Source organism: Corvus hawaiiensis, chromosome 2 (genome assembly GCF_020740725.1).
Source record: "Corvus hawaiiensis isolate bCorHaw1 chromosome 2, bCorHaw1.pri.cur, whole genome shotgun sequence".
Classification (NCBI taxonomy): Eukaryota; Metazoa; Chordata; class Aves; order Passeriformes; family Corvidae; genus Corvus; species Corvus hawaiiensis.
In genome coordinates this window covers 89,899,143-89,914,195 of record NC_063214.1, presented here as the reverse complement: position 1 = coordinate 89,914,195, position 15,053 = coordinate 89,899,143, and the positions used below count along the sequence as shown (strand labels likewise).

The window sequence follows — 15,053 nt, the reverse complement described above, 5'->3', positions numbered from 1 at the left end:
CTTAGATTGATATGGTTTGTGTTGTTTGTGTTTACTCTTCAGCTTGCTACCTTTTTTTTTCCCCTCTAAAAATGGAATCTTTCTATCTGATAGCAATGACACCGTCAAGTATCTTGATGATATGCGGCTACAGTTATTCAACTGCAGTACTAGCATTCATTCTTTACTGTTACTGACCTGAAATCAAAATGTATGTCAATAAAATTTTAGTTCAATTTCTTTGTGTGTTTCATGGATACATACATGCACAAACTGTACAATTTAGAGTCACTTTTAAACCAATCTCGAAATCTTCAATTTGAAAGACTCAACACCGAGGATTTTATGAGACAGTGTTAAATTAATAATGTTTTGAATGAGAAGTATTACATGAATTGAACATTTTACTTTATATATATATATATATATACCTTAAGCTATGTGAATTTGTTGCATATATCACATTTTACCATTATTTGTTTCCTTGCTCAAAAGCACACATAATTAACTGATGTCAATGTTTTGTAGTCATATCTATTTCTTAAAAAGTATTTGAGGTTTCTTTAGGGTTTGGGTTTGTTTAAATTTAAATGAGATCAACACAGAGAACCAAGTGAGAAGAGTTACACATGAGACTGAACCAAAATTGCCATTTCAACACAGATACTTGCAAACAGTGTTTTCCTTATATTGGCACCATTTTGAATACTAATATTGAATATTACCATACCATAACAGTTGTGCAAAGCTTCACTGGAATTACTAGACTATAATATCACATTGGTTGAAAAGGTAGAAGATAATTCCACTATCCTGCAGGACTTGGTCAAACGTAAGCATTGGAAAAAACAGAAGTTTTTAAACTTCAACAAGGACAGATGCCAAATCCTGCCTAGGGGGAAGAAAAGCCCTTGCAACAAAAACATCTGGGGACAGAGCAACCAGGGAACAGCTCAGCAAGGAAAGCTCTGGAGGGGTGATCTTCATGTGAACCTGTGGGAAGTCCAGCACCAAAGGCAGCCAACAGCCTCTGTGACTCTATGGAAAGGGGAAGGTCCCTTCCATTCTGTATCTTTCTATGTTTTTTTCTATGATCCTATGATTAAATACTATTTCTATGACCTTACCCCACAATATTAAAGTGACACGTCTGAAGGATCACTGCTTCCTATGGAACCCAACGAAACACCGGATCATTGCAATTGCATTTTAAGTGCCCTTTTCCAAAATCTTAGAGGATGAAACACACACATTTCACAGAATTTAAAGGCTAAAACCATACTAAAATTTTAATACCTGAATCACAAAGCCATATTTTAATGAGTGAAATGACAAGTATTTAAATCCCATCTTTCTTTACTGGAAACTAATTTGCTAATCCAAAAGACTTCTTGGCAATAAGGGAAGAGAAAAAGTAATACTTGTATGTCCACAGGCCAAACAATTCAAAGCTATTAATTCTACTCAGAAGACATAGAAGACATTTTAAGCTTCATGAAAACTTCACGGTACAGATAAATCATGCTTCAAATTGCAAAAGGAAATAGCCTCTTACTTAAAGGCTCAAAGTACTACTTTTCTCCCTTTTTTCTAAAAATAAAAAAGGTGAATCCATATTCATCCACATTTCCACTTACACTGTCTGCAGACCTTAAATAAAATCAGAAGAAATACTAAAAAAACCAAACCACCCACAACTCAGGAAATATTCTTAAAATGGTGTGCACCACTGTTGTAGGAATACTTTCTTTCATGGGCTTTGATGCAAGCTATGAAAGTACTTAAAATAAGCAGCATTTACTTTATTCAGCTGCCACAGATGTCAATATAACATTTGAGAGCAGTCATTAGATCAACACTGACAATTTAAAATATTGCAATGATTGTTGTTGGATAGCTCAAAGAAAACTGGCATTTTTCTTAACAAAGCCAGTTTGGAACCTAATAATTTAAGATGAATACATGCTGAACTACCTTTCTACTGAGTTGAGTGATCAGGTGAAAATAGTGAGTGATCAGGTCTATAGTTTTGCCCTTTCTATCATAACAGTGAATAGGATGTTGAAATTTAGATTACATTTGTTAAACTCAGTTCCCTAAATCTGATAATTAGAGATTTTCATATGCAATTGCATTTGAAATTTATTATTAGAATCAGCTCCTAAAAAAACCTTCTAATGCACTTATTTGAACAGAAGAACTCTGTTATCATGTCAAGTATCAACATTTAACCCATGACCACTTACTCTTCCTTTTTGATCAGAAGAGTACTGGTAAATGAGATTGAGATAATTCTTGCATTATAATTGTTAAACCTTTACTCAACAGTTCATTGAATCTTCTTTAGGTATTTTGAATGTCCCCAGATTCGATCTTCTGGAGCTGCACAGGCGATCAGAAAGTCCACAGGTTAATTGAATATGGCTATTTTGATACCACATTCCTCAATCAAGTTCTCCATCACCAAAATTCATACCCAAAATGTAGGGTTAGTTTTATTCTGATCAGAATCAGCTTTAAAAGAGCAACAGCATAATTGTGGCATAGGGTGGTGTTAATAGCAAGAAAATAGGAGAAAAATACACTAAATTATCAGGAATAAAAAGGACTATAGCTGTCTAACACATAATCCAGTAGAGACATTTATATGTTCTTTTTAAAGCGTTATTTTCAATAAGTTGTGTAAATAGGATACACAGGAGGTAGCAAAGAACACCACATTTTTCCTCTCACGTACATGAATGACAGTTCTCACAGGAAGTACTGTTTCACAGACTTTGCATCTTAGGGCTCTCAAACACAGATAAATAGGATATCCTACTGAAAATATTTTTGCTGTGAATACCTCACAAAACAAATCCTATGATAAAACCATTTTTTTTTTTCCTAAGCTATTATCAGAAACCAGTATTTTTGACACTTCCAAATTATTCTTACTCCTAGAGAAGACAGAGAATATTAATTCAGCTCTGTGTATGAAGGGAGGGCAATGACAGAAAAATGCAAAACCTGAAAATATGCACAATGCCTGCAGGATCATATCCAGCTAACCTTATCACTGTAACTCTACATTAGGCTCTTAGGCTCATAGCCTGTTCCTCTGGGCAGACTGACTTCCCCATGTATTAAATCATTTTTCCCACATTCTTATCCCATTACATAGAGTTATCCTCAATTCTTCTCATAACCAGCACTGTGATATAGGCACAGTCAGCCAAAATTTGCTTGAAATAAAATTGGAGTATTTCCCACAATAACCACTTTCTATTTTTGTCAAATATGTTCATAATTTATCTGTGATTCTGTTTTTTTATTCACATCGCACATCAGGGACACAGAGGGGTGATTGGTGTTGAATTACAATAGGATTAAGGAACATAAGTTACTTTCTGTTTGAAATACTATGTATCGTTAAAAAGTTATATAAATGCCTTTCTTACAGAGAAAATTGAAGTCAAGTTGTAAATTGTATTAGCAAGTAAAGAAAGATAATTAAAGCTCCTACAGCAATGAGAACTTCTTATGTTATGGAGCTGGTATCAAATTTTTCATTGGTAACAAAAAGATTTCTGTGTATCATTTTCATGTTCCTCAAGTTGGTCTGACCTAGTAGAATGCTATATTGCAACAAACAAACTCAGACATATGTTACTAAAAATTTTAAAAACTATTATGAAATGAAGCATCTAGACTAAAAGAGACATCTGCAATGTTATTTCTTTTATCTTATTCCTTGAGAAAAATAAAACTCTGTTGATTATTTTACGGTCTGAATTGATACAAAATCATTATGTTAACCTCTAGAATTCATCCAGGCAACAAGAATACAATGTCTTTATCTGACCATTTGCCAAGCAAAAACGTACTGTCCTACATTTGGGGTTTTCCTTTATGTTAAGCTCTTATTTTTGTGTAATCTTTCTTTGATAATTAGACTAAAATCATAATAGGAATATTATCTTTCCCTGCCTTCTGCTTACTCATAAATGCTGTCTCTGAGCAATTACCTTCATGTTATTAACATATCTGATGTTTTCTACAGGGTCAAGCAAGGAAAATAGTTGCACTTCTGTCTAGAGGCATAACGATCATTTGTTTGCTCTGATGTTTGCTTGTTCTAATGTTTACTCTTGACCACATACAGCAAATATCCCCTGCTCTTTATCTCCTTTTCCAAGCCCCACAGACTCACATTTCTTTCTATTTCTACCACTTAAATACTTGTCTTTGTATCCACAATGCAGGAAAAGTATAAGAAATTGAGGGGAGAACAGATATAATCACACTCATGTAAGTAACGTGAAAACTGAAAAAGACTTGGATTTACACTGAGCAGCAAATTTAACAGGAGTTTGATATTACCTAGATTAACAAAGAAAAGGCAAATAGCTCCACATTCTGTATAAAATCTTATATTTTTTAAATGTGAAAAAAATAAGAGGACTGTGCCTGGAATATCATGTTCAGCTCTGGCCTTCTAAATTACTAGGAGGATAAGGAAATACTAGGGTACATCTAAAATTTTCTTTTTAAGGAGGAAGGATTAGAACACATAGATACAGTTTGATGAGGAAGTTTTCAAGATGGACAAAGAGCATCATTTGGTGCTTCTGATTCTAAAAATGCAAGAGAAAGAAATTGTTATTCTGAGCTTGCTCTTCCTAGGACTTTCAATTTTGGTTTTGTCATAACATTGCTTCTTTCCTTTTGAATTTGAGTAATTTTAAGTGAATCATCCAGGGCAGTCATTCATTATTTGCCTTCAGATTTCTGGGGCTGGTTAAAAGCTGAATCCCTAAGTGGCTGGTCTTGGAAGGCACCACTGGGGCTCACAAGAAGCCTGGAGAGCAGCATTAGTGACTGGTCTCCAGCAGGACTTTGTGCAGCTGATCACATTGAGAACTTCTGCCTTTTCCACATCCGTTGTCAGCAGGTCCTTTCCCCATTCAACGAGGCTCATATGTCCCCTATTCTTCCTTTTGCTGCTGATATACCAGTAGAAGATCTTTTTTGTTGTTCTACCACCATGTTTAACAGATTCAAAGATAAAAATATTTTCATGGCGATAAATTAAACTTATTACAATATTGCATATTGCAAGCTACACGTGAATCTTTTTATTTCAGTGGAACATAATGAATAATCAAAAAAGATCACAAGGTCCGGAAACAGCAAGTAGAATTCATAGCAACCAAAAGATCTTTCCTCATAGGCAATCTTCCTCTTTCTCTTGTGAGCACTGTCCAGACAGAAATGGTTTCTACATGTGTTGATGGGTAATGTCAGAGAAGGGGACAAGGTCCAAATGCATTCTGGGTAAGATATTTGGTGACACTTGCCAGCACACTCACAGCCAGGCACACATGGATATGACCTGGTATCTCCTCAACCAGCAGTGTACTCTGAATGCCAGGCTGCTTTAAGGTGCTTCAACGCAGAGAGGGAGGCCTGTTCCCTTCTCTCTTCTTTCTCAGTGTAATCTTTCCCACCTAAATGCCATCCTACTGGAACCACCTTACAGGCACAGCACTTCCAGCACACGAGCCTGAGTTGTTTGGATGGTGAGAATGGGACACCAGACCTGTCTTCCCCTTACATCCATTTGTGAATTACCATGTCCTTGAGGCAGTAGGACTCTTGATCCAGGGGAAGAAACAATTAGTTGTTGTTCTGAGGGGGAGGCTTCCTCAGGAGGCTAGAGAGATTTCTGAAAGACTATAGCATTCATGGTCATACAGTCACGTGCCTCCCCAGCACATGATTTCTTCTGATGAAGCCACTCCAGAGAGAAGCACATCAAGCTGGTAAGACCACATCATTGTAGGCAAGTTATCACACCTAGCCACCTCTGGCTCTGGCTGGGCAGCAGAATAGCATTGCATAACACATCTGCTGGGTTGCCTCTGCTACCTTTTTAAAAAGAGAAGAGGAACCTCAAACTGCACCAAGTGCCACTGCACAAAGACACACAGATGAAAGGTCATGAGCCCATCAGCCCTCTTAAAGAGCAAGAAGCCTGCTTTATGCCTTTTTCTTTCCCTGCACAGAGAGTCATCATGGTGCCTCTTGCCATGAGGAACCCACAGCTTCCATAGAATCTCCCACTCTGTTGTATCGAGGTGCACTCATCAGACATGCTTATCAACCCTGTCTGGGATTCCTCTTACAGGAAACTGTGTCAAAACATGGTTTTCAAAAGCGCTGCTTTGAGCAGAGGCCCCCCTTAAACACATTTTCATCATTTGGCTTAGCATGCAGCTAGGAAGGAAGTGTATTGGAAGTAGCGAACTCTGCTCTATGACCCTAGGCACCACTTGAGACAGACGTGGCAAGTGTACAAAGAAATTTGGGAAAGACAGACCACCAGCTCAGGCTGCAATAAAGACATGTTAACAAAAGTCAGTCAGCAGAGGGTCATCATCCCCCCACACATGGTACCCATGATTTTTCTCTGTTGAGTCACAAGAGTTTGCGAGATGAGAGAGTAACAATCTGGATCTGTACTGGGAGAAGCACTGCAGAGGACCCTCAATAGGGATGTGAAACCTATTGAGTCATTCTGGGCAAACAGGGAAGAAATGCAGAAAATTCACTTTATACTTTGAGGCAACCTTCATAAATAAAAGTAAGCAAATCAAAATCCTCAAGGGATATTACGTAACACCTCTTGCTGCCCAGAGAAGCCTCAAAATATATTGAATTTGTGAACATTTGACTGAAACAAGTATTTTCCTAACATAAATTGTGAAGAAGCTCATGATCTGCCTGCTGAGTGATTAAAAGGCAGCCAGCAAAAGTGGGCTATTATGTTCTTTCTGCTAATTAATATCCATTGCTATCTTCCTGAGACCACTGTGGATTCAGTTCTCACATCTTTGTTTACAGTGGCTACAGTCTTTCCCAGTAATCTCTTCCACCAAAAGCATATGTATAGAAGGCAATTTCAGAGCATCTGTGTACTGTCATCAGCTTTGCCAAAGAATACGTTCCAGTAAACACTGCTTAACAGACTAGCCAGGCTTTACATCTTCAGTCAGTCTCATAAAAGTTTTAAGAACACTTCGTTACAAAATCCATGTAGAGGACACAGTGTTAATGCTACATACAAGTTAAGTCTCCAAATGAAAAGGTGAAAATCTGTGAAAAATGAACAGAGGAATCCACAAGCCCATTATTGCTGTATCACCATTTTTGTGCAAGGGCTTCACTTCCAGGAAGTCGATTAGCTATCACTATGTACTACATAAGACTGTTCTGCAGTCTCAAAGGTCCTGACAACCAAGAGTTTGATTTGATAGACATCCATCTTTCTAAAATATCTCATCAGAAAACTATGGGGGAAGAGCTAAGCTGTGCTATGAGTAGCACATCCTCATAGCTTGAGTTTCAGCAGCAGCTCTTCAGACCACCCTTCTTTTCAGGGTTATCATTATCTTGGTTTCAGAAAATCATGTATGATTAACCATATTAATAACATAGGTTTGAGGGCTTTGAGGTAAACAGTTTAGAAAAAAGCTGATAGAGTTGAGAAAATATAATTAATAATGTAAAGAAAAATAAAGAGAAAAAATAAATTGGTGTGAGCTTAACAGTATCCTTTGTCCTAAATATGCAGAAAAAAGAAGCAAGGAATTATGTTTTAGCTCAATCAACTACACTTTAAACTTGCACTTTGTGTTTAGTCCTCATTTTGCCAGTTTCCACTTACATCTTTCAACCACAGTCTCAAAAACTGGAAGTATGTGGAAAAATATTAAACTGTTGTATGCATTAAGTACACCTTGTGCATTAAAAACCTGCTGATGAATGACCTGCAAAGAAAATTCCACTATTAAAAAGATCTATTAATTATTAATTAAACAATTATTAAGCAACAACTTAGTTATTACTGGCTGCTCGTCACACTTTCATTCATAGTACCTAAGCAGCTGGTCAAAACAAATAATTTCTTTTAGGTAAATAGTTTACTCATGGGATCAGGGAGTAAAAATCAACTCAGTCTAAATTAGGACATTCCAGTTTTTCCTGATGATAGAATATCCATTAAAATGTGAATATGAGAAACTAGGTTTAAACTGCATTTAACAATAAGGCAACAATTTACAATTTCTACAAAGCTAAAGATTGAGGGTGATCAAAGAAGGAATTTCTGAGGCTTTGTTTCTCCTGGAGTTTCACTGTGCTCCCACCAGCTTCATGAATTCTATCAACATTATACAAAAATAAAGTGATCTGTCTTCCATCTGCATTTCAGTTGCCAAAACCAAATTAGGAACGCAAGTCTATTTTATAGACCCTTTCTCTAGATTTTTCTCCTTAGAAGATTCACTGTTTGCCTAGAGAAAAAAAAATCAGATTTAATGTGAGAAGTTTAAAATTGTACCTGAAGAACTCCATGAAAGAGAAGCCATAACCATGTTGTTCAGCAATTCCAGCACAAACAACATTTGCAGATGCTCCAATCAATGTTCCATTACCTGCAGTTCAGAAAACAAAGACCATTTTATAGTTGTGCTTTTTTTCTTACCCTTCCTCTGTTTATTCTGTATTAAAGTACTAAGATGTACTCATTACAAATGAAAAATCAGTTTCTGTTGCATAGGTTTGGAAAGAAACATACAGTCAATATCTCCACATCCTATAAATAGCTTCACACTTTGAAATGTAAGTCTGCTATTATTCTCTGATTCTACTTAAGCCAGAAAAATAGGGAAGGAACATAGCGCCAATAACACTGCCAAAATAACACCAGAGACCTGCATTCAGATAAACTTGTTGATTTTTTGTTTTACATAAATAGAAGGTGCCATCAGGTGAGGTGAAAAGAAAGATGAGATAGTTTGAGGATGCTAAGAATAATGGATGCCTTTTTTCCTTACGCCAACCTGACTTTGAAAATGTAGTGTTTTATTTATAGATAAATTAATTAATTTGCAAGATTTGTTTGGGGGATTTTAATAGAAATTTAAAACACAGTTAAGTGTGACCATGGAGGAGAATGAATCTGTTTCACATCTCTCTCCTAAGGATCACAGACTTTGTTTACCTAATCACCATGGTTCTTCAATAAATAAGGAAACATAATTTCACTCAGTGAACTTCACCAAATTACCTTATACAAGCCTGCACAGGAGAAGAACACACCAAAGAAAAATAATTTTCCACATTTATAATGCGCATCTATCCTTACTTCTCTTCTCCCAAGCCACTTCCAGAAATTAATTCATTTCTTCATTTTCTTTACACTTTTAACAATGTGGCAATGTATCTGAGCTCAGGTATTCAGAGCTCAGAAAGACCAGCCCATTTTCCATGTCGTTGCCATGAGTCATACCTCAGATTTATACATGCTGCATACTTGACTTCCATAAAGCAGATGGCTTCTGCAAACGTTTCTGATCTAAGGCACGACTCAGGAAGTGCTAGTGACTCCTACATGCTGTTCTTTAACTGAAGTCTTGAACAAAGGAGGTAATAATCTCAGAGAATTTTTTTTTATACTTTGGCAAGTCGTCTCTTTTTCCATACATAACTACATTAACAATCCATTATTCTAAGCACAAGCCCTCCTCTCCTCCCATTGGCATGTAGTTACTCTTCTTACTTTGGTTCTGTTAAAAATTTTAGCTCCAGGGAAATTCTTCTGGTCTCACTTTGAGAGAAACAGATTATAATGTAATTAACGCTCCAGTTAATTGTTTTGATTTACTAAATGTTTCAGGTCACCCAGGGATCAGCCTACCAAAAAGTATCTCAGAATAAAGGCAGAAGAATTATTCCCCCAGGTATTCACACATGGTACTGTTATGGCCATCTGCACCTGAAACTGCACACAAAATTAGCAGATGTCTAAAAATATACTTAAAAAATAATAGAACACTCTTAAATTCAAATAAAATGAAGTGCTATAATTCAGATGGTTTTGAGTGGTCATTCTAGTGACAGAGCAACAACTTTGGGGAAAAAACTAAACCCCAAAAGTTACTCAGGATTTTTTTTATTATTTGTTTAGTTGATTTCATGAAAGCCAAAGCTTTCCAATAAAAAGCCCTGGTATGGCTAAGATTTTTCCTGTTGAGTGCAAAGAAAATGCATGATTCTTATTCATTCCAGAACATTAGGCAGCAAACTGAGATGTTCATCCTGGAGTAGAGATCTGAACAACAGTATCTATTGTCTCGGGTGAGTGGCCTAAGAAACACCTATTAAGAACAATAGACTGGTTTTATTTTCTCATCAGCAGCCTCAAACAGCTCTTGAGCAGATGCCACTGTGGAATAAGGAAAACACAGAAATCTTAGAGATTTCTTGAAATGAGAAAAGCATTCCGCTCCCACTGCCTCTAGTCCCAGATTTTATTTCATATATTTATTTCTCCCTCCATGGTTTTTTTTATTCCCTTCTTTTTCTGTTTTCCTAGGAGTTGTGCTAGGTGACCTGCTTCCTACTTGCTCTGTTTTTCAGGATTTGACATTGCAAAGGAGCTGGAGCTCTGTGCAGAGGTCCTGCCTGTCTCTGAGGAGTTCTGCTGATGTTGGTGAAACTGCACATCAATACAAGGGTGTATCCTTATTGATCATAAAACTATTGTGATCATCTTTGTGAGACACCAAGGACTATTTGTAACCTCAGCTTATCATACACAGAAAATCACCCCCACACATGCTTTAAGTGTGGAGAAAGGATGATTAACGTCATTAGAGGAACAGAAACCTTTAAAAAATAGTGTCTAACACTGGTCATTAGGAACATCACAGCTCATTTCCCTTGCCCTCTCTTTGCCTCAAAGTATACCCTTATTACTTTAACACATTTTTAAAAATACAAAACTGAACTTGGAACAACAACTTTCTTGGTAGGTACTGCCATGAGAAAGCCAAGACACCAGGCATGTGGCTTAAGATGAAAACAGAACAAATGAATACAGCTGATGTTATTAGAAGAGTCAAGCAGGAACACTTCAGGAGTTTTCAGTTCCAAACTAATCACTAGTCTACAACATCCAAACATTTCATAAGAGATTTCTGCTCTGTGTGTAGCACAACCAGTCATCACTCTCAGAATAATGTTACTGCAGACAAGGAATATGTAGCTCTGGCATCAAATTAAAGAAATGAGACTGAAACTGCACTTGTCCCATGGCTCTGACTAGATACAGTCGAGATCTCCAAACAGCACGAGTTCTCCTATACTGTATGGGCTATAGTAATGCCTTCACATAATGAAGTATTATGGAGTTTCTGCTTCAGCAGTGAATTGATTTCCCCAAGTAGATTTCACTTGAGAAGAAATCATCACCTTAAATGTTATCTGCGAGGAGCAGAATTTCTCTTTCATTTGTTTGGAGCGTGTGTGCAGTTTAATTAGGCACTGGCTCAGCAGGCTTCAAAGAACTGCACTCAAATTAACAGAGGCAAACTTTTGTTTCACCTCCCAGCAGCATCTGTCTACACAGCACAGGTTTAACTCACTAATGAGACAGCAACACTGATCCTCCGAATCTTGGAAAACTTGAGACTAGGTTAATGTACACAAAAACCTATACATTGAATTCATTCTGATGGGTGCAAATTACGAATAAGCATTTTTTAGGGCTTCACCCAATCTTGACTTCATCTTCACATCATCTGCAATCTTAAAAACAATCTAGATTAGAAAGACTCCTGCTCACTTGTTTGTATGCTCAGAACAAAATAATAGATGGGCCAACTGTATCAAACAACAACATTGCAAAAACCAATCTGTTTTGATGACTCCTATTGTAACTTTGTTGATGACTCCTACTCACCCTTTATCACAAGGTAGATGGTTACTGAGAAACTGGATTCACTACAATGAAGTAAATGTTATATTTCTAATGTCAGTAGTGTGATATCTATGACATTTTATTCTGAATATCTGTTTTTCCTCTTATTCTTGACAGACTACATGCACTGTTGTCAATATTAGCTATGCTTAGTAGTTCATAAGCATGAACTCAAGAGAGACCTTTTTGTCAATGAAAGAAATAATTCTAATTAGTTGCCTGTGCTACATAGAAGAAAACAACAGAGGAATCCTCACAGATCATAATCATTTTTCCATGGAGCTGCCCTAGCTTTGCACAATCATTTCAGAAACAGAGTAGAAGGTCTTCTACTGTTTCTGTCTAGAAAAGGTGATATAAAAGTTTCTTTCTGATATTTCTCAAGGCAAATAACTTTGAATATCTTTAGGAAATGTGAAATCAGCTCCAAGTGTATTTAAGAGTTTTAGTTAAGGATAGATATATAACGAAATATTCAAGCCCCACACATTAAAATGTGCCTTTTCATCCCCAGCTAACTTAGAGCTACAAGCAGGAAGATGTTGACAAGGTTTGGTAAGCCTGATTTGATACCTGCACTACCCACCAACCCTGCTTCTTCCAGCCTTTTGCTTCCGTTTGTAGCTACTTCTTCGCAACTCAGTGTTCAGCTATTGCCCTTCGCTGCATCACCCCTTCAGAGACTGCCAAATCTGAGCCCAGATCCTGCACACCACACACAGTGCACCTCTCGTGGGCCCAGACAGCCTCTTCCTCAGTAAACACAGTTTGCCCAAGGCACTGTAACCTGAAATGCACTGAAAATCAATGCTGGGAGAACCGATTAGTCTTACTGAAAGAAGGGGCTGGGAAATCAGATAAGAATCATAGCAAGAAAAGAGAGAGAGTTTGAATCAGTAACGTGCATCATTTCAAGACTCATTCTCAGCTGTTGATTTTTACTTGTCAGCAGCACATTGTTCTATCTATTATATCTATTATAACTAGATGCTGTTAGTTCCCAGGAGTCCCTTTGGTATTGCCCCCTCAAGAGCAAGCCTAATCCTTGTGTTTGCTGTGTTAATATGTTTGCTTGGAGAATCACCTCAAAGTGCCTGGCAGGATTAGTGTTTATTACTCAAAGCATTGAGAAATCAAAGCAAAGGGATTATCACTAATAAAGCTGTTTGGCCTAGCATGAGCAGACTTCATGAACAGTAACTTCTTCGAATATAAAGGAGATAATACCTTGCTAACAACCAAGTGGATGGCTAACAGAAAAGTTTGTTTTGCTGTGAGAATTACAGACCATTTCCCTTCCACATGCTCTGACAGTGGAGAACAAGCTATACCTGTGCTTAACCAAGAGGCCTTCTGCATTTTCTCTCTCCTGTATCTCTGGTCAGCTAATGCAGAAGTAAAATGACTACCCTATTTTCATGCCACCACAAGCCCTGAGAGCAGCTTTCCCCTAGCCTTTAACAAGCATCTGCAACAGGCCTGGTTTTACACAGGACAGCTGTTCTGCTTTGTCCAGACAAGGATTCTCTTTCTGAAACAAGGACTTTTCTGCAGAGTCATGGATAATTTTAGGGTGAGGATTGTCAGCCCTGCTTTTTGCTGTAATGAACCATTCCATTACAGTATAAAAGCAAAACTTACTGAAGGAAGCCAGCTTCTTGCTTCCAATCCATTTTTAAAAGAAAATCCTTTGCAGTCTCCCATATAATTTACCTTGTTAAATAAAGGTAGACTGATGTGTCTGGCTTCCTTTCCATAGCATATTCCATTTTTCTACTTAAAGCACAAGCAGAGCAAATGTAACAAATCTGTCTGCCAAAGTGAACACTGACCAGTTCTGGTTTTGATTAGCCTTATAGATGACAGCCTTCATAGCTTTCATAAATTTTCAGTTTCACAAAGAAGTGATACAGATCTGCCTCATTAAAAAAATAAACACATTTATATTCATCTGTTAAATGTCCACAAGTCTTGAATATCTTTTAGTAATGGGCAAGACTTGAATATCTTAATATTTTTTTGTGTGTAAAAATTAATAATCCAGATAATCAAACTTTGCAGTCAATGAAGAAGAGAATCAAGGCCAATTGAACCATTAGCAGTCCCTAAAAAGAACATCAAGTCACAGGCATGCATGAACTCATTTAATTCTGATATTTGTGATAAAATGTACTCTTATGATACCAAAATTATTTATTTTACTGATTTGGAAACATTTTGAATGGTATGTTTCTACATAAATGCATAAATATGGACATTATAGGGGAAAAAATGAAAGAACATAAATGAAAGTTTTGAGTTCACTTATCAAAAATGTTCATTGAACTGCATTCAAACCAATGCTTTTAATCAGGTGAAATTTACCACTTTTTCTCACCACTACAACACCACCAGCAGGATAGTTGTATAAGCATTGTCAATGCTCGTTGTTTCCTTTTTGCTATGAGAAGAAAAGGTAAAATTTAAATTTGCCATTTTTCTACCAGAAGTGTGAAATAAATAAGGTGAGTTGCTGAACATCCTGCACTTGTTACTTTAATGACCTAAAGAAACCCATAAACTTCTATGAAATCCAGACATCTGTAAAAAACACATAAAACCTGAAGTGACCACTAAAGCCTCCTCGAAGTCAACCTACCCAGTGCAAGTGTAAAATAAACTATTATAATGATGGATAGTGCCAGCAGTCTGACACACCATTCCCCTATGCCCTAAGACACATATTCAAGTAGGTTTCATTTAATGCTTTTAATGCTGCGCATATTTCATCTCTGATTTTTAGATTCAAAGACTAAAACTATGTCAACTCAATTTCACAGCTTTGCCACGTGATGTTAAGGGGGACCAAATATTGAAAAACTCTTTCATATGCAGAAACCTGGCGTAAGAGGACATTATTCAACTTTATCATAATATACTTTGAAGCTGTGCTAAATTGATTGATTATTATCTATATAAATTAATATCTATATATATTTATATTTTATATCTATTTTTATATATTAATATCTATATAAATAATATCTAGAGTATGATTATAACTTTCCTTAGTGCCATACAGAGTGTCTGATTTGTCAATAGAAATCAACATTAATATTGCAAACCAAGATTTTTTTCCTCCTCAAGGTGCAGAAGAGGGAGTATTGCTTGGAAAGTGTCTGCAGAGGAAGAAAAGTAGATAATCCAGTATTATATTCTGCACTTAAGTGTTTTGAATCTTGCTGTAGCTTCTCTGCCTTGTTCTGTCTGATAGTCCAAATGCTACATT

General features: G+C 36.7%; 1 protein-coding gene across 8 annotated transcripts in view; it reads right to left on the bottom strand.

Annotated features, from left to right (window-relative positions):
* Positions 1 to 15,053, bottom strand: part of OCA2 (OCA2 melanosomal transmembrane protein) — a 190,801-nt gene that overhangs the window by 32,436 nt on the left and 143,312 nt on the right. For all 8 annotated transcript variants that reach the window (XM_048324885.1, XM_048324919.1, XM_048324895.1 and 5 more), the window contains one exon: positions 8,363 to 8,456. In XM_048324885.1, the coding sequence (XP_048180842.1) occupies positions 8,363 to 8,456 (94 nt within the window). The remainder of the gene's footprint in view (positions 1 to 8,362; positions 8,457 to 15,053) is intronic.